A 21815-nucleotide genomic window follows, 5' to 3' on the forward strand; every position below is an offset into this window, starting at 1 on the left:
AGAGAGAGAGAGAGAGAGAGAGGAGAGAGAGAGAGAGGGATGAGGATTATACAGAAGAAAAGTAAAAGTATTAGAAGGTAAAGAAGGGGAGAGCGAGACTAACAGATGGAGATGGAAAGCGAGAGATGCGGGACATAATGACGAAGGATAAATTGTACTGCAGAGAGAATGCAGTCCCTACATTAAAGTAGCACACTGACTGTACACACACACACACACACACACACACACACACACACACACACACACAATGCTTTAATTCAGTATGGACCATAGTGAAAGGATGTGTGTGTGTGTGTGTGTGTGTGTGTGTGTGTGTGTGTGTGTGTGTGTGTGTGTGTGTGTGTGTGTGTGTGTGTGTGTGTGTGTGTGTGTGTGTGTGTGTGAGTGTGTGACACCTGGTATATTGTCAAGTATGAAGGAGGTGCAGTACTGAGTGGAGTGTTTCAATACAGCACACACACACTGAACACTGGCCACCTGCAGGAGCTCATCACTAGTTAACAGCAGCTACACACAAACACACACACACACACACACACACACACACACACACACACACACACACACACACACACTTGAGCTGGGCATCTGGGGTCAGACCTTCACTGCTACTGCTACATACTGATAAAAAAAACGAATCATTCCTGTATCCCTCTCTCTTTCTCCATCTCTCTCTGCAGGATGATAACTCCTTGTTTTTCCAGTTTGGTCCTTCTATTGAGCAGCAGGCCTCAGTCATGCTAAACATTATGGAGGAATATGACTGGTACATTTTCTCCATCGTCACCACCTACTACCCCGGATACCAGGACTTTGTCACCAAGGTGAATAAAAAACAACGTGGTCTGAATAGGTCTTTAGGTGTGTTATAATCTAAAAAAAACGAATGCTCATGTCTCTGTTACTGAGTGCAGTAGATCACATAGAAGCTGGTCATGTTCTTATCTGTGTTTCAGATACTGTTATTAAAACTTTCCCCAGGGTTTGAGCTGAATATAAAGCAGCTTCTAGAGCCCTGTGATCAGCACTGTGGCCAGATCAGGGGCAGCACTGCGACCAGTTCAGGGGCAGCACTGTGGACAGATTAGGGGCAGGACTGTGACCAGTTTAGGGGCAGCACTGTGGACAGATCAGGGGCAGGACTGTGACCAGTTCAGGGGCAGGACTGTGACCAGTGCAGTGGCAGCACTGTGACCAGTGCAGGGGCAGCACTGTGACCAGTTCAGGGGCAGCACTGTGACCAGATCAGGGGCAGGACTGTGACCAGTTCAGGGGCAGGACTGTGACCAGTGCAGGGGCAGCACTGTGACCAGTGCAGGGGCAGCACTGTGACCAGTTCAGGGGCAGGACTGTGGACAGATCATGGCCAGCACTGTGGACAGTTCAGGGGCAGCACTGTGGCTAGTTCAGGGGCAGCACTGTGGCCAGATCAGGGGCAGGACTGTGGCCAGTTCAGGGGCAGGACTGTGACCAGTTCAGAGGCAGCACTGTGGCCAGTTCAGGGGCAGCACTGTGGCCAGATCAGGGGCAGCACTGTGGCCAGTTCAGGGGCAGGACTGTGGCCAGTTCAGGGGCAGGACTGTGACCAGTTCAGGGGCAGCACTGTGGCCAGTTCAGGGGCAGGACTGTGGCCAGTTCAGGGGCAGGACTGTGGCCAGTTCAGGGGCAGGACTGTGACCAGTTCAGGGGCAGCACTGTGGCCAGTTCAGGGGCAGCACTGTGGCCAGTTCAGGGGCAGGACTGTGACCAGTTCAGGGGCAGGACTGTGGCCAGTTCAGGGGCAGCGCTGTGGCCAATTCAGGGGCAGGACTGTGACCAGTTCAGGGGCAGCACTGTGACCAGTTCAGGGGCAGCACTGTGACCAGATCAGGCAGATTTTTAACTCTGATATTCTTGTTCCTTGTGTTCTTTCTCAGATCCGCAGCACGATAGAGAACAGTTTTGTTGGTTGGGAACTGGAGGAGGTTTTACTGTTGGACATGTCAGTGGACGATGGAGACTCAAAAATCCAGAACCAGCTGAAGAAACTTCAGAGTCCAGTGATCCTGCTCTACTCCACCAAAGAGGAGGCAAACATCATCTTCGAGGTGGCGCACTCTGTCGGGCTCACAGGATACGGATACACCTGGATCGTACCATCTCTGGTGGCAGGGGACGCGGACCACATTCCTCCAGAGTTCCCTACAGGTGATCTGCTCATTCCGGTAGATGTGTGTGTGTGTGTGTGTGTGTGTGTGTGTGTGTGTGTGTGTGTGTGTGTTTCATGGCCTGACTCTCTCTCTCTTTCAGGTATGATTAGTGTGTCGTATGATGAGTGGGATTATACTTTGGAGGCACGTGTTCGTGACGCTGTAGCTGTTATCGCCACGGCAACCTCGGCCATGATGATGGATCGAGGACCTCACACACTTCTGAAATCAGAGTGTCATGGAGCTCCAGAGAAAAAGGGCACAGGAAACACTAATGAAGTGCTCAGGTATACACACACACACACACTCACTCTCTCACACACACACACACACACACACACACACACACACACACACACACACACACACACACACACACACACACTCACTCATGTGTGTGTGTGAGTGTGTGTGAGAGTAAGTGTGTATCATCTCAGAATTGCTGTGTGTGTATTTTCTGTATGAAATGTTCATCTCTGAAATCAATACACACTACAGCTATCGATCTCACACTGCTGTATATTACTGTGTGTGTGTGTGTGTGTGTGTGTGTATGTGTGTGTGTGTGTGTGTGTGAAATATGGAGAACTGGTGCCGTCATACTGTACTCTCTGTATCTCTCGTTCTCTCTCTCTTTCTCTTTCTCTCTCTCTCTCTCTCTCTCTCTCTCTCTCTCTCTCTCTCTCTCTCTCTCTCTCTCTCTCTCTGTAAGGTTACGGTTTCCATGGTAACTCAAACTTTGGCTTGGGCATCGCGGTGGTTGTGGTTACTGGGGAAACACATTACATATGCTTTGATTGTCTCCCTACTGCTGTCACCTCCACCCTATCCCCTCTCCATCTCTCACACACACACACACACACACACACACACACACACACACACACACACACACACACACACACATATACACACACACTGGAACATGCTTGTTGGCACTCCTATCAGCTGAATTCAAATACAGACTGCATTTATTGAAGTGTGTGTGTGTGTGTGTGTGTGTGAGTGTGTGTGTGTGTGTGTGTGTGTGTGTATTGTGTGGGTGAATAAATTTGTCTTTGTCTTTGTGAACATGTGTGATTTTAAGGTCAAGTGTTTCTGTGGAAACAGAATCGTTAAGTGAGAGGAGGACACACACACACACACACACACACACACACACACACACACACACACACACACACACACACACACACACACACACACACACACACAAAATATATAAGTACTGGAAAGTGAGAAACACACGGTGCTAATATGTATGTTTGATATATCTGTGATGTGTGTGTGTGTGTGTGTGTGTGTGTGTGTGTGTGTGTGTGTGTGTGTGTTTTAGGTATTTGATGAACGTGACGTTTGAAGGGCGTAACCTGTCATTCAGTGAAGACGGATATCAAATGCATCCCAAACTCGTCATCATCCTACTGGACAAGAACAGACAGTGGGACAGAGTCAGTCTACCTCTCTGTCTGTCTGTCTGTATGTCTGTCTGTCTGTCTACCTCTCTGTCTGTCTGTCTGTCTACCCCTCTGTCTGTCTACTTCTCTGGCTCTCTGTCTTTCTGTCTTTCTTTGTAAATTTTCAATTGGGATGAATAAAGTATCTGTCTGTCTACATCTATACTTCTCTACCTGTCTCGCTGATCTGTATTAGTCTCCTGACACCCTGCACTCATTACTCTATGCAGTGATTATACATGTGTCTCGACCTGTCTGTCTCTCTTCCTGTCCCTATACATGTCTTTCTGTCTTTATATCTCTCCACCAGTCAATCATTCTGTCTCTCTACTTATCATTCACTTTGTGTAACTCTGTTGAAACTCTGTTTTGTGGGTGGGTGGGGGTGTGTACGCACGTGTGTATATGTGTGTGTGTGTGTGTGTGTGTGTGTGTGTGTGTGTGTTTGTGTGTGTGTGTGTGTGTATGTGTGTGTATGTAAATGTGTGTGCGTGTGTGTAGGTGGGGAAGTGGGAGAACGGCTCCCTGTCGATGAAGTATCATGTGTGGCCGCGGTTCGAGTTGTACTCGGGGGAGGAGAGTCGCAATGATGACCACCTGTCAATCGTGACCCTGGAGGAGGCGCCGTTTGTCATCGTGGAGGACGTTGACCCTCTGAGTGGAACCTGCATGAGGAACACAGTACCCTGCAGGAAACAACTAAAAATGCGGTACACACACACACACACACACACACACACACACACACACACACACACACACACATCTCCACCTGTCATTAATCCAAAATGCCTCTCTGTTTCTATACATGTCTCATCTGTCTGTCTATCACATGACCTGTCTGTCTGTCTGTCTGTCTGTCTGTCTGTCTGTCTGTCTGTCTGTCTGTCTGTCTGTCTGTCTGTCTGTCTGTCTGTCTGTCTGTCTGTCTGTGTAGCTCTCCATCCCATGAGTGGGTTGCCAGGTTTGCTTGGTGTTTGCTAGAGGAGTTATAGAGAGTCTGAGTCTCCTAGAACCAAAAAATGTTTCATTTTAGAACCAAATATAACACACACACACACACACACACACACACACACACACACACACACACACACACACAGTGTAGTGGTGTCTGTGTAGTTTGTGATGGTGGTGGGTAAGAAATGACGCAGAGCTCTTTATTGAACAGCGTGTGCTCTGTTAATAGCCTCACCGAGTGAAACCTCAGCTCCAGTGAGCACTGAGCGCCTAATGAGCGAGAACGAGAAACACAAACACTGTCTGCACCACTGCAAACCTGCTGAAATGTGGAGAAAAAACACACACGTGGAGATACAGATATATTTATATATTTATATATTTAGAGAGAGAGAGAGAGAGAGAGAGAGAGAGAAAGAGAGAGAGAGAGAAAGAGAGAGAGAGGAAAACCCAAAAGAACAGTAGTCCATGTCTCACATTTCATTTTTTATGCCCCCCCCCCCCCCTCTCTCTCTCTCTCCCCCTCTCTCAGTAATCAGACGGGGGAAACTGGTATGTATATAAAACGCTGCTGTAAAGGCTTCTGCATCGACATCCTGAAGAAGATCGCCAAGTCTGTAAAGTTCACCTATGACCCTTTACCTCGTCACCAACGGCAAGCATGGCAAGAAGATCAATGGCACTTGGAACGGCATGGTGGGGGAGGTGAGAACATCTATCACTGATCCATCACCTTCTGATCCATTACGTACTCATCCATCACTGACTGAGATGATTGGTTATGGAGATGATTGGTTATGGAGATGATTGGTTATGGTGATGATTGGTTATGGAGATGATTGGTTATGGAGATGATTGGTTGTGGAGATGATTGGTTATGGAGATGATTGGTTATGGAGATGATTGGTTATGGAGATGATTGGTTGTGGAGATGATTGGTTGTGGAGATGATTGGTTATGGTGATGATTGGTTATGGAGATGATTGGTTGTGGAGATGATTGGTTGTGGAGATGATTGGTTATGGTGATGATTGGTTATGGAGATGATTGGTTGTGGAGATGATTGGTTATGGAGATGATTGGTTGTGGAGATGATTGGTTATGGTGATTGGTTATGGAGATGATTGGGTATGGAGATGATTGGTTATGGAGATGATTGGTTGTGGAGATGATTGGTTGTGGAGATGATTGGTTATGGAGATGATTGGTTGTGGAGATGATTGGTTATGGAGATGATTGGTTGTGGAGATGATTGGTTATGGTGATTGGTTATGGAGATGATTGGTTGTGGAGATGATTGGTTATGGAGATGATTGGTTGTGGAGATGATTGGTTGTGGAGATGATTGGTTATGGTGATTGGTTATGGAGATGATTGGGTATGGAGATGATTGGTTGTGGAGATGATTGGTTGTGGAGATGATTGGTTATGGAGATGATTGGTTATGGAGATGATTGGTTGTGGAGATGATTGGTTATGGTGATTTTTTGTGGAGTTGATTGGTTATGGAGATGATTGGGTATGGAGATGATTGGTTATGGAGATGATTGGTTGTGGAGATGATTGGTTATGGAGATGATTGGGTATGGAGATGATTGGTTATGGAGATGATTGGGTATGGAGATGATTGGTTATGGAGATGATTGGGTATGGAGATGATTGGTTATGGAGATGATTGGGTATGGAGATGATTGGGTATGGAGATGATTGGTTGTGGAGATGATTGGTTATGGAGATGATTGGTTATGGAGATGATTGGTTATGGAGATGATTGGGTATGGAGATGATTGGGTATGGAGATGATTGGTTGTGGAGATGATTGGTTATGGAGATGATTGGTTATGGAGATGATTGGTTATGGAGATGATTGGGTATGGAGATGATTGGTTGTGGAGATGATTGGTTATGGAGATGATTGGTTATGGAGATGATTGGGTATGGAGATGATTGGGTATGGAGATGATTGGTTGTGGAGATGATTGGTTATGGAGATGATTGGTTATGGAGATGATTGGGTATGGAGATGATTGGGTATGGAGATGATTGGGTATGGAGATGATTGGGTATGGAGATGATTGGTTGTGGAGATGATTGGTTATGGAGATGATTGGTTATGGAGATGATGTGTAATGTGTAAATATAATGTAATTGTAAATAAATTGTAAGTTTTGTGTTCCTGTTGTTGAGATGATTTCACTGTAAGTAAGTTTTTTCAGTTTGCAGAAGCACATTGTTGAGAATGTTTCAGCGTTACAGCACCTTTATTGACTTTATTGACAAGAGTTCTTCGGGGTCTCCATGGAGAACTTACTCTCACGCTATTCCAAATAGGCCACGATCTAAAATATCCTGGAGCTGAAACGTGTTTGGGTTTAGAAAAATAAATATGGTGAGTTTGGGTGAATACTGTAATACTGTAATACTGTAATACATTCTGATGTAAAACCTGATGAAGATGAAGACCTGGATGTGGTATGGACAGAGTTCAGGGGTTTGGAGATTCTGTAGGAGCGAGGACACTTCAGGCTCTTTGTCCCTGAGATTTGGTTTATTTCTGGTTTATTATAACTAAGAAGCAACAACCATTTTATATTAATCTGCAGCAAAACACACACACACACACACACACACACACACACACACACACACACACACACACACACACACACACACACACACACATATGTCCTGCAAAGCTACATCTCAGTACCACCCACACAGGTCAGTTTCATAACACAGAGAGGGGGGGGGGGGCACAAACAAGATAAATGAATGAAGAGTTGAATCTCACACACACACACACACACACACACACACACACACACACACACACACACACACACACACACACACACACGCTATAATGTATGTAGGACTAAGCACTTAGAAACAGAGAGAGGCAGAGAGACACAGAGTAGGAGACAGAAAAAGAGAGAGAGAAATAAGGGGGGGAGAGAGAGAGAGAGAGAGAGAGAGAGAGAGAGAGAGAGAGAGAGAGAGAGAGAGAGAGAGAGAGAGAAATAAGGGGGGGAGAGAGAGAGAGAGAGAGAGAGAGAGATAAGGGGGGGAGAGAGAGAGAGAGAGAGAGAGAGAGAGAGAGAGAGAGAGAGAGAGAGAGAAATAAGGGGGGAGAGAGAGAGAGAGAGAGAGAGAGAGAGAGAGAGAGAGAGAGAGAGAGAGAGAGAGAGAGAGAGAAATCAGGGGGGGAGAGAGAGAGAGAGAGAGAGAGAGAGAGAGAGAGAGAGAGAGAGAAATAAGGGGAGATAGAGAGAAAGAGAGAGAAAGAGAGAAATAAGGGGAGAGAGAGAGAGAGAGAAAGAAATAAGGGGAGAGAGAGAGAGAGAAAGAGAGAGAGAGAGAGAGAGAGAGAGAGAGAGAGAGAGAGAGAGAGATTGAGAGAGAGAGAGAGAGAGAGAGAGAGAAAGAGAGAAAAAAGGGGAGAGAGAGAGAGAGAGAGAGAGAGAGAGAAATAAGGGGAGATAGAGAGAAAGAGAGAGAAAGAGAAAAATAAGGAGAGAGAGAGAGAGAGAGAGAGAGAGAGAGAGAGAGAGAGAGAGAAATAAGGGGAGAGAGTGAGAGAGAGAGAGAGAGAGAGAGAGAGAGAGAGAGAGAGAGAGAGAGAGAAAGAGATAAATAAGGGGGGAGAGAGAGAGAGAGAGAGAAATAAGGGGGGATAGAGAGAGAGAGAGAGAAAGAGAGAGAGAGAGAGAGAGAGAGCGAGAGAGAGAGAGAGAGAGAGAGAGAGAGAGGGAGTGTGGAAAGTAGAATGTTTATTTCCAGCATGACCCAGTGTGATAACCCACTTTCACTGCTTGTCATTCTGTTCTTTTCCTTGTGGTTGTAGGAGAGGAAGTTGGGGTTTAGAGAGAAAAGGAGAAATGACTCTTAAGTTCAAGAAATGTTAGAGAGTCTCTGTGTAAGAGTACGGATTAGTGTTCTGGGATTTAGGGATTTAGTTTTTGCTGCAGGCTGTGGTTTAGGGGTTGGGAATTAGAAGTTATGGATTAGGGGTTAACATTATAGAAACCTTAAGAATGTAGTGTGTGTTAATGTAGTGTGGGAGTTCAGGTATGAGGGTATATGGTGGGGAGTTCAGGGTTTGGGGTATGTGGTGGGGAGTTCAGGGTTTGGGGTATGTGGTGGGGAGTTCAGGGTTTGGGGTATGTGGTAGGGAGTTCAGGGTTTGGGGTATGTGGTGGGGAGTTCAGGGTTTGGGGTATATGGTGGGGAGTTCAGGTATGAGGGTATGTGGTAGGGAGTTCAGGGATTGGGGTATGTGGTGGGGAGTTCAGGGTTTGGGGTATGTGGTAGGGAGTTCAGGGTTTGGGGTATGTGGTGGGGAGTTCAGGGTTTGGGGTATATGGTGGGGAGTTCAGGTATGAGGGTATGTGGTAGGGAGTTCAGGGATTGGGGTATGTGGTGGGGAGTTCAGGGTTTGGGGTATGTGGTAGGGAGTTCAGGGTTTGGGGTAGGTGGTAGGGAGTTCAGGGTTTGGGGTATGTGGTGGGGAGTTCAGGGTTTGGGGTATGTGGTGGGGTATTCAGGGTCTGGGGTATGTGGTGGGGTTTAAGGGTGTGGGTTAGGACTTTGTTTTGATATTTGGGTTTAGGGTTTGATATTTCAGATCTGTGTCTGTTCCTCTTAGTGAACATCAGCTATTATTCCAGATGAACTCTTAATGTGAGGTATAAATTGGTAATGGCTGACAATAATCTATTTTCCTTTCTAGGTGGTGTTGAAAAATGCTCACATGGCTGTTGGTTCTCTGACTATAAACGAGGAGCGGTCAGAGGTCATCGACTTCTCCGTGCCTTTCATTGAGACCGGTATCAGTGTCATGGTCTCCCGTAGCAATGGCACTGTGTCACCATCAGCATTTCTGGGTAAAAAGCTTCTCAACATACACCACAGATTACCCACCTAACTGTAGCTTCCTAACCGCAGAGTTTCCTCCTGCTATAGCCTGAGCTTTACTCCAGTCATCTTCTATACAATACTGTAAAATGTCTGAGCTGTGGAGAATTGACTTGAAAGTGCTGAAATGTGTGTGTGTCTGCATGTTCAGAGCCCTTCAGTGCAGACGTGTGGGTGATGATGTTCGTCATGCTGCTGCTGGTTTCTGCCATCGCTGTGTTTGTGTTTGAGTATTTCAGTCCTGTGGGTTATAACCGCTGCCTCGCAGACGGAAGAGGTGAGTGTTTAGAAGTCAGCCTCTGAGTGCTTCTGTCTAATTAATCATTAAAATAACAGCCAAACCTATAATACCATCTTAAATGCAACGAACTGAACCAAGAGACAGAAAGATGTTCATTCTTTTTCCATTTAATTCGCTTTGTTATAAGCAGAAGTCTTTCCTCAACCATTAATCATCAGCTATAATGTGTTTTATTTTACCCAGAGCCTGGTGGTCCATCGTTCACTATTGGGAAGGCGATCTGGCTGCTATGGGGTTTGGTGTTTAACAACTCAGTTCCTGTGCAGAACCCCAGAGGAACCACCAGTAAGATCATGGTGTCTGTATGGGCTTTCTTTGCTGTGATCTTCCTGGCCAGCTACACAGCCAACCTGGCAGCTTTCATGATCCAGGAGGAGTATGTGGACCAGGTCTCAGGGCTCAGTGACAAAAAGGTACTTGGTCATTCCAATAATAGTTGTGTTTGTGTTGCAACAAATTCATATTATTTTAATAACATCGCTGTACCGTCCTTTCTGCTCCTGGTTCTCTCTTTCAGTTCCAGAGACCTAATGACTTCTCTCCTCCGTTTCGCTTTGGGACAGTGCCAAACGGCAGCACCGAGCGCAATATCCGAAATAACTATAAGGAGATGCACTCGTACATGGTGAAGTTCCACCAGCGCAATGTGGACGAAGCTCTGCAGAGCCTGAAAGCCGGGTCAGAACCAGAACACACGCTCACGCACTCCAACTCACCATCTCTTACATAAACACTAACTTCTCAGATGTTTCCTCCAATGTTTTCTCCCTACAAAGCAACAAACCTCCATTCCTTTATAAGAACAATAATTTTGAGTCTGATGCACTTTTGCTAGTTAATGATGTTTTTCATTTCAAGGTCAGGAATGTGCATAACTGAGACATGCCCATTTTTCTGACAAACTCCGCCCCTTATGCGAGCTTGAATACTGAAGTGCTCAGTATTAAATCCTCACAGTATGAGTTTAACATTGTATAGCTATTTAACACTAATGCAAGGTATATGGCTACGTGCTTTTAACATGCTCCAAGCTAGCTTCTTAGTGCTAAGCTAATTCTGCTATATAGCTGTTTAATGCTAGCTCAGCAAACTACTCGCAAGAGTAACTTACAAAGACCCTTGTGAGACTGAACACACAAGCATCGGCACTGGACTGGGTAAAAGTGGTGAAAACACCGTTGCTAGGCAATTGGGAAAAATGAACTAGCGAGTTAGACAAATTATTTAATCAGTTACCGTAGTGATGGTGGTTAAAACTGACCATGAAAGAAAGAGTTTTACTTGCACGTGTATTTTACAGCACATTGAAACTCTTCCTTCACATATCCTGGCGATGTTAGGAAGCTGATCGTTAAAGGACTTGCTCAAGAGTGCCAAGAGTGGCAGCTTGGTGACACTGTGTGTGTGTGTGTGTGTGTGTGTGTGTGTGTGTGTGTGTGTGTGTGTGTGTGTGCGCGTGTGTGTGTGTGTGTGTGTGTGATTTTAGGAAGCTGGATGCGTTTATCTACGACGCGGCTGTGATGAACTACATGGCAGGTCGTGATGAAGGCTGCAAGCTGGTGACCATCGGCTCAGGGAAAGTGTTCGCTTCAACCGGATACGGGATTGCCATCCAGAAGGACTCAGGCTGGAAGAGACATGTGGACCTGGCCATCCTGCAGCTGTTTGGAGACGGTACACACACACACACACACACACACACACACACACACACACACACACACACACACACACACACACAAACTCTATGTATATTCATATACACACATCTCTGCAAACACTTTCCACTTCTCATGATTGTTTATGTGTGTGTTTGTGTGTGTGTGCAGGAGAGATGGAGGAGCTGGAGGCGCTCTGGCTCACAGGGATCTGTCACCATGAGAAGAACGAGGTGATGAGCAGTCAGTTGGATGTGGATAACATGGCAGGTGTGTTCTACATGCTGGGAGCCGCCATGGCCCTCTCCCTCATCACCTTCATCGCCGAGCACCTCTTCTACTCACACCTCCGCTTCTGCTGCATGGGGGTGTGTTCAGGAAAACCCGGCCTCACCTTCACCATCAGCAGGGTGAGACTCACACACACACACACACACACACACACACACACACACACATCTGTGATATATATATATATATATTAATGTAAACACACACTCACATTGTTGCCAAACATTCAGTTCATCTCACCTTTTGTACTGAGAGACTGCGTGCGTGCGTGTGTGTGTGTGTGTGTGTGTGTGTGTGTGTGTGTGTGTGTGTGTGTGTGTGTGTGTTTTAACATAAAGAGCCCTAAGGGAGTGTCATCTGTATGTGTGTGTAGTTTGGTAATAAGACGAGGCTCATGTGGTCAAAACACATCAGTAAAGGGTTTAGAGTTTGTGTGTGTGTGTGTGTGTGTGTGTGTGTGTGTGTGTGTGTGTGTGTGTGTGTGGTTTTCTGACCCTGAGGCCAAATCCATTAGCATCTACACATCCTGCTCATACAACCAGTAGGAACTATAAAAACTAGGAAAATTAGCTTCAGTCACTAACACACACACACACACACACACACACACACACACACACACACACACACACACACACACACTAAATGCACTGATGAACACTTGTGTGTTGCGTATGTTTCCTGTTCACGCTTGCTGCTTGTTTATGAAGGTTTTCTGTGTTTTTGTTTTTTTTTGTTCACACGTTCATTCACACGTTCATGACACTGTTATTACTCTACATTCTCTTCATCCCTCTCTCCATCCCTTTGCAGAGCTCCGGCAAATACCACCATCACAACACATCACAATCTTTCTGTAGCCGATTCGGCTCTGTCCAGAATTCATTACTGGAATGTCGGCCATTTTGGATGTGTCCCAAATCCTACTTAATGCTCAGAATACTGTCAGTCTCTTCTGTTTCTAATAATAATAATAATTCGTTCTCTCCCTCTGCCCCACTCTCTTCCTCTCTCTCTCCTCCCTGTCTATCCATCATTCCCCCTGTCTCTATCTATTCCTCTTTTCTTGTCAAACCCAAGGAGGTGTACAGCTGCATCCATGGGGTTGAGATTGAAAATAAGAATTCGGCTCTGAACTCTCCATCAACTACCATCAACAACACACACTCCAACATCCTCCGTCTGCTGCGCACAGCTAAGAACATGGCCTCTCTGTCTGGGGTGAACGGCTCCCCCCACAGCGCGCTCGACTACCTGCGCCGCGACTCGTCCGTCTACGACATTAGCGATCAGCGGCGTCACTCGGAGTGCCGGGTGCCGTACCTGTCCGAGAACAGCGACAACAATGCATTCAGTGACTACATCGATCAGGTCGAGCGCACATTCGGAAACCTACACCGCAACGAGAGTGACCTGTTCCTGCACCGACGCTCAGGCTCTATCCACGGCCCTGCCCCCAGCCTGGGTTCTGGCAGCTCATTGGACGGAGCAATTTTTGACTGCTCTGCCCTCACTCACAGGAACATGAGCAACTTTGACCTGCTGCAGGGACATGCGCCACTTGGACTGCCAGAGCCATACAGGAAGTTCTCTTTTAAAGGTGGGACACCGGGCTACATTCCTGCCTACGATCGCTATGGTGATGGAGACAACATGTCTGACATTTCCACTCACACCATCACTTATGGTAACCTGGAGAGCGACACCAGAAAGAGAAAGCAGCACGGGGAGAGTCTGAAGAAACGTCCCGCTTCAGCCAAATCGCGTCGGGAACTGGACCATGCCAACCTTGGGTACAGACGAAGAACGCACCATGGGCATCACCGTCACCATGGACACCGCTCTGTGTCTCCGCCTCTGTCAGAGCATAAAATGAGAGGAGGAGGTGGATCTTTGTCCTTCTTGTACCAGGACAAAGAAAGTCTTCGAGACTTTTATCTGGACCAGTTCCGTCCCAAAGAGGGGGTGCCACAATGGGAGCATGTGGATTTGACTGATGGGCCAAGTGGGGGGGTGGCAGGAGTTGGGGCTAATTGCACTAGTCTGGTGCCTGTAGATGACTTCATGAAAAGCAAACCATCAAAAGTGGAGTCCAAGGCGGGAGGAGCGGATTGGGAGTGTCGAAATTGCCGTGCAAGCAGTGCAGGAAGTAAACGAATGACGCCGCACACAGGGGGCGGGGCTTACGGAGCCAGTGGAAGCAATAGTTGCGTGGCATCGGGAGTCGGGGGTGGGGCCAGCCGTCCCACTTCAGCCACATGCATGCGTTGTGATGCTTGTAAGCGCTCGGGCAACTTGTACAACATAAGCGAGGACAGCAATCATGTAGTGGAGTCGATAAGTGGGCGGGGCCAAACACCTTCGCAGCGGCGGCGAGCGTTTAGCGCGAGACCTTTACGCAGGCAGCATTCTTATGATGCGTTCATGGACATGCACAGGGATGATGAAGGGCTAAGTTTACAGCCAGGGGGAGGGGCCATGGACGATGTAAGTGGGGCTTTTCTACCGCCTCGCAGTGTGAGTTTGAAGGAGAAGGATCGATGCATGGAGGGCTCATTCTCTCATTTATTTGACACTCAGCAGTTTTATAGCCCCGCCCACCACTCGCTGAGTGCATTCGGAGGGGAAAGAGACCCTTACTTCCTGTCTAAATCACTCTACCCCGATCACACCAACCACAACCCGTTTGTGCCCACGTTCGGAGACGATCAGTGCCTGCTGCACGGCGCTAAAACCTATTACACAAAAAAGCAGCAGCGATCTGATCCAAGAAACCCAGGAAACCCTTCTGGCATTTCATCATTCCTCCCCTCGTCTCGATTCACCAATCAGCACTCGGCTCTCGGCCCGCCGCGACCTTTCAACGGCACCAACGGCCACGTGTACGAAAAACTCTCCAGCATCGAGTCCGACGTGTAGATGCACAACTGGAAGCCATGGACAGGACGATAAACATGATGGAATGAGGATGAATTTTTTTGACACAAAAAGGGCTGAATGGGGTGGGGCTGGGGGTGGGGTTTAACTGCACCGAAACTCGGTGTCTGTTAACGATACCGTGTTCCTGCAACCAAGGAAGTGAATATAGATATTGAGGAACGATTACACAAGTGGCCATCTGGAGATGCCAACGACAATATGATAGCGAGGGGGGGGGGGGAGATAAAATCATTATTCTCTCTCTCTCTCTCTCTCTCTCTCTCTCTCTCTCACTCACTCTCTTTCTCTCTCTCTCTCTCTTTCTCTCTCTCTCTCTCTGTTGAGTCGATGGCGAATGAGTTGATACAAATCACAAACAGGGTAATAAACAATAACAACCACAATAATGCTACCAATAACATTGTGATTAGCCGGACCGGTACGGATGATGCTAATGCTAACGATGTGTAGAAGTTTGTTTATTGTTTAATTGTTTACTTATTTATTTATTTATTTTAGCTCAAGTTTTAACTTTTTAGATCTTTTACCATTCTAACATTTATAGTTGATGGGCTAAAGCTCCCAATGAACAAACTCTAACACACACACACAAGCGTGCACGCACACACACACACACACACACACACACACAAAAACATACACACGCTTAACGGAGGGGAAAATTGTGGAAGGATTATGAGTGATGAATGATGGGAAGTGGAGACACCTGTCTCTGTTGTATATAACAGTTCTCACACACACACACACACACACCCACACACACACACACACACACACACACACCACATATGAGTTGATTTCAGCCACATTACTTTTTTCTCACTGATAAAAAACATTATATTTAGATGCAATGTTGTGTTCCATTGTGCAGTAGGCAGCCTGAGTAGGGTTCATTCTGAGGATCTACTGAGATGAAGTACTTGTTCCTTAGTGAGAACCTCAGTTTTCTTGCAATCCCATGATTCTGTTGGGTTTCAGCAGATGAGAACGATGCCGAAGGTCCAAGTGAAAAAAAACAAACAAACAATTGATTTTATAAATTATCTCATCAATTTACAAACTGATCACAATGCCCCCGCTGTAACATCTGCAGACCTCCTGAGCTACAGACCTCCTGAGCCCCCCACATACACACAAAATTAGACACACTTTGATACAATTTTTACAAATAAAAATGGTATTTACATGGTTTTTAAAAAAAATTATAAAAACAACAAAAAAACCCTTTGAAAACATCCATATGCAAGCGAGTAGAAGCGAAGTTCTCCTCCTGATAAGTGCTGATAAGTGATCCACAGTGATCTTCTCTGCGTTCCTCTCACCTGAGTAGAGTTAAGAGCAGAACTGGTTTAGGACGCTGCAGCTTTCTCTTACCTGTGTTGTGTTTAGGGCACTTTGATAAGTTTCCCTTACCATTTGTGTTTGACTTGTGTTTGAATAGGACACACTCTACACACACACACACACACACACACACACACACACACACACACGCACACACATGTGCACACACACACACACACACACGCACACACACAAGCACACACGCACACGCACACACACTATTGCTGCTTTTCTGCAATTCATTTTAGTTCCAGTTTACTTTTATTCTGCTGTGTCCCAAACGCTAGTATTTCATCCAAACGTTCGGGTACTGAAACTCGTCAGGACTAAGCACTTGCTAGCTAGGTAGCTAATTAGCAGGTAGCGTATCAGCATTAGCTCACAGATATGCTCAACACCTATAAAATATACATATGTACAGGGCTTTACATCTGGAAAATCTAGGGAGAGTAGGACAAGCAGTCAGACCATCAGTAGAATGATCAGCAGGAGAAGATGTTGGACATGCAGGATGATCAGCAGGAGAAGCTGTAGGATGATCAGGATGAGCAGGTCAGTGTAAATCCAACACAATAGTGGAGGGAAAAACTGGAATGATAAATGTAGACCAACCAGGAAACAAAAACACAATTAGCTAAAAGCTGTGCAACCACTGTAGAGCCAAATCTACAACCACAACACTGACGATGATGCCGATGCCGATGAAGTTAATGCTTCCACCAGCATGCTCCATAGGCGGATCTCAGGGTGCTTAGCAGTGTGTGTGTGTGTGTGTGTGTGTGTGTCTGTGTGTGAGACTGAAGAACTTTACCTTATATATTTGGTAAGTCTCCAACACGCTGTATCTTTTTGAACATCAATATCATGCTGCTTTGTGTACATCCACAGCGTAGTGTCCACGCCCACGCGCCACTGTGTGGGGAAGTTCCACAGCTGGTGAATACTTCTGCTAAGATGGTCGTTAGCATGTGAGATTTGCGGATTAATGCGCTACGTAAATGAGACTGAGAAACAAAACACACCTGACCTCGTATACACGTGCTCCACACGTGAAGTTTAGAACAGAACGTCTCACACACACTCATTTATTTTACACTCGTCTGAATGGTAGATATGTAAACCAGCACTAATGCGCAGGTAACACACACACACACACACACACACACACACACACACACATATTGTATGATGAATGCATCATCAGGACATCGATTTGTGTGTGCGGATGCTAGCTAGTGACTGGTTCTAGCATTTGGGACAGAGCCGTAGGAACTTTGGCTTTACTTGAACTTGCATTTCTTTCTCATGCTTACGTACTGTACAAACCCAGGCCTAGCACAGCAGGAATGTTTTACACATATACACACGTCTACACACATATACACACGTCTACACATGCACACACAGACACATGGGCAGGTGTGTGTGGTGAAGTAATGTTGCTAATTTCACTGTGTTTTTGCCTCCATATTTAGCGATCCACTGGTCACTCTGGAGAAACTAATTAACACTGCGGTGTGTTTTTTATGATGGAATATTACACGTTTCTTTCCTCATTGATCTTTAATATTGAAATGTATAATTATTAATTGCTTATCAGTTCAACTCTGTACACGTGGGTGCTAAATCAGCACGCGCCACCATTGTACATATCAACTGTATTCTGGTTTGCAATAAATGCTGTGTGTGTGTGTGTGTATGCGTGTGTGCGTGTGTGTGTGTGTGTGTGTGTGTGTGTGTGTGTGTGTTTCTTCAGTCATCATAACTAACTTTAAAAAATCCATCTGTTCCACTCGTGAACTCGTTCGTTAACTGATTGAGAAAAGAATTGTTTTAAGAAATCGCTTTGATGACTTTTAGTTTGAGTAAATTTACGCGCTCTGGTTTTTCTCGTGTTATTTGTATGTTTATAGTTTAATAAAGGAGCTTTTAGGCAGAACTGTAAGTTTCAGTATTTTCTCCTGATATTTCTGATGATTTTTTGCTTCTGTTTAAACTCATGTATATTATAGGTATAAGTGTAGATTTACAGTAGTGCAGGTATGCAGAGATCTGAGATATAAGATTCCCTCATCCTGGCTTTAGATTACAGGTCAACACTCTTTTCATTCCTGATTAAAGACATTTGGTGTAAATATTTTAGTTTGGTTGTAAACGTTTCTTTTCTATGATCTATTTGTAATCCTCTCCATCTATTTCACCCCAGTGCTAATGCGCTACACTAACGCGAGTGAGTGTGTGTGTGTGTGTGTGTGTGTGTGTGTGTGTGTGTGTGTGTGTGTGTTTACGCATCACTGTAATAATCTTTTACACATTGGCCTTTACTTTCGAATATTACCAAAACTTTTGAACATTGTACAGAATCTGTATATAATAATAATAATAATAATAATAATAACGATAATGAGGAGAATTATTATCATTAATACGACGATTCCTTCTTTGTGCTTTTGTATGGAAATAACGGCGTAAACTTGGAGGATGTAGTGAAGTCGATGCGTCGGGAGTTAAAGTGTTTTACTCTGATTGGTTGGGATTAATTACAACTGGAACAAAAGTGTGAATATTAATACATTATTAATAAAAACACTAAGTCTTATCACTCTGTGGCATTTCCTTCTGTTCTCTGTCTCTACACTCTATACAACAATACTACATTACACTAAACTACACTAAACTACACTACACTAAACTACACTACATTACACCAAACTACACTACACTACACTAAACTACACTACACTAAACTACACTACACTAAACTACACTACACTACATTACACTACACTAAAATACACTACATTACACTAAACTACATTACATTACACTAAACTACACTACACTACATTACACTAAACTACACTAAACTACACTAAACTACACTACATTACACAACACTAAAATACACTACATAACACTAAACTACACTACATTACACTACACTAAAATACACTACATTACACTAAACTACATTACATTACACTAAACTACACTACACTACATTACACTAAACTACACTAAACTACACTACACTAAACTACACATTACACAACACTAAAATACACTACATAACACTAAACTACACTACATTACACTACACTAAAATACACTACATTACACTAAACTACATTACATTACACTAAACTACACTACACTACATTACACTAAACTACACTAAACTACACTACATTACACAACACTAAAATACACTACATAACACTAAACTACACTACATTACACTACACTAAAATACACTACATTACACTAAACTACATTACATTACACTAAACTACACTACACTACATTACACTAAACTACACTAAACTACACTACACTAAACTACACTACACTAAAATACACTACATTACACTAAACTACACTACATTGCACTAAACTAAACTAAACTACATTACACTAAACTACACTAAACTACACTACATTACACTAAACTACACTAAACTACACTACATTACACCACACTAAAATACACTACATTACACTAAACTACACTACATTACACTAAAATACACTACACTAAACTACACTACACTGCATTACACTAAACTACACTACACTGCATTACATTAAACTACACTATGCTACATTACACTATACTAAACTACACTACGCTACATCACACTATACTATACTAAACTACACTAAACTACATTACACTATACTAAACTACACTATGCTACATTACACTATACTAAACTACACTACATTACACTAAACTACACTACATTACACTAAACTACACGCTACATTACACTATACTAAAATACACTAAACTACATTACACTATACTAAACTACACTATGCTACATTACACTATACTAAACTACACTACATTACACTAAACTACACTACATTACACTAAACTACACTATGCTACATTACACTATACTAAACTGCACTACATTAAATTGCACTAAACTACACTACATTACAATATACTAAACTACACTGCGCTACATTACACTATAGTACACTATACTACATTACATTACACTACACCAAACTACACTAAACTACACTACATTACACTACATTACACGAATCTACACCACACTAAACTACACTAAACTACACTTCATTACACTAAACTACACTACATTACACTAAACGACACTAAACTACACTAATCCACACTACATTACACTAAACTACACTACACTAAACTACAACACACTAAACTACACTACATTACACAAAAATACACCATGCTACATTACACTATACTACACTACATTACACTACATAACACTACACTCAACTACACTACACTAAACTACACTACATTACACTATACTAAACTACACTACATTACACCATACTAAACTACACTACACTAAACTACACTACATTACACTAAACTACACTACATTACACTACACTAAACTACACTACATTACACTACACTACATTACACTACACTAAACTACACTACATTACACTAAACGACACCAAATTACACTAATCTACACTACATTACACTAAACTACACTAAACTACAATACACTAAACTACAATACACTAAACTACACTAAACTACAACACACTAAACTATACTAAACTACAATACACTAAACTACACTAAAATAAACTACACTACATTACACAAAAATACACTACACTAAGCTACACTACATTACACTAAACTACATTACACTAAACTACATTACACTAAACTACACTACGCTACATTACACTATACTAAACTACACTAAACTACACTACATTACATTATACTAAACTACACTACATTACAATACACTAAATAACACTACACTACAATACACTATACTAAACTACACTATGCTACATTACACTATACTAAACTACACTATGCTACATTACACTATACTAAACTACACTAAACTACACTACATTACACTATACTAAACTACACTACGCTACATTACACTATACTAAACTACACTACATTACACTATACTAAACTACACTAAACTACACTACATTACATTATACTAAACTACACTACATTACACCACACTACACTATACTAAACTACACTACATTACAATACACTAAATAACACTACACTACAATACACTATACTAAACAACACTACGCTACATTACACTATACTAAACTACACTACATTACATTATACTAAACTACACTACATTACACCACACTACACTAATCTACACTACATTACACTAAACTACACTATGCTACATTACACTATACTAAACTACACTACATTACACTATACTAAACTACACTACACTACACTATACTAAACTACACTACACTACAATACACTATACTAAACTACACTACGCTACATTACACTATACTAAACTACACTACATTACACTATACTAAACTACACTACATTACACCACACTACACTACACTAAACTACACTACATTACACTATAATAAACTACACTACAATACACTATACTAAACTACACTACGCTACATTACACTATACTAAACTACACTACACTATACTAACTACACTATACATCACACTATATTACACTTTATTACACTATACTACACTGTACTACACTATACTACACTATACTACACTGTACTACACTATACTACACTATACTACACTGTAGTACACTATACTACACTATACTACACTGTACTACACTATACTACACTGTACTACACTGTACTACACTATACTACACTATACTACACTGTACTACACTATACTACACTGTACTACACTATACTACACTATACTACACTGTACTACACTATAATACAC

The 21815-nt window shown here is 43.4% G+C and overlaps 1 protein-coding gene and 1 long non-coding RNA gene across 2 annotated transcripts; one reads left to right on the plus strand and one right to left on the minus strand.

Annotated features, from left to right (window-relative positions):
• Nucleotides 1-658: 658 nt before the first annotated feature.
• grin2ba (glutamate receptor, ionotropic, N-methyl D-aspartate 2B-a) lies at nt 659-14946 on the plus strand. The gene is given in 14 exon segments (XM_083545061.1): nt 659-827; nt 1920-2190; nt 2293-2479; nt 3529-3643; nt 4151-4359; nt 5142-5244; nt 5246-5314; nt 9339-9492; nt 9675-9800; nt 10008-10237; nt 10342-10502; nt 11311-11498; nt 11654-11892; nt 12854-14946. Coding segments are annotated over 14 exon segments (3978 nt in total). The 5' UTR covers nt 659-740; the 3' UTR covers nt 14693-14946.
• A 685-nt stretch (nt 14947-15631) lies between these two features.
• On the minus strand, nt 15632-16699 carry LOC310728062. The gene is made up of 2 exons (XR_014534170.1): nt 16229-16699; nt 15632-16162 (listed from the first exon to the last, which is right to left on the minus strand). It is a non-coding gene; the product is annotated as an uncharacterized lncRNA (long non-coding RNA).
• Between the last annotated feature and the right edge of the window lie 5116 nt (nt 16700-21815).

Source organism: Silurus aristotelis, assembly GCF_946808225.1.
Source record: "Silurus aristotelis genome assembly, chromosome: 6".
Classification (NCBI taxonomy): Eukaryota; Metazoa; Chordata; class Actinopteri; order Siluriformes; family Siluridae; genus Silurus; species Silurus aristotelis.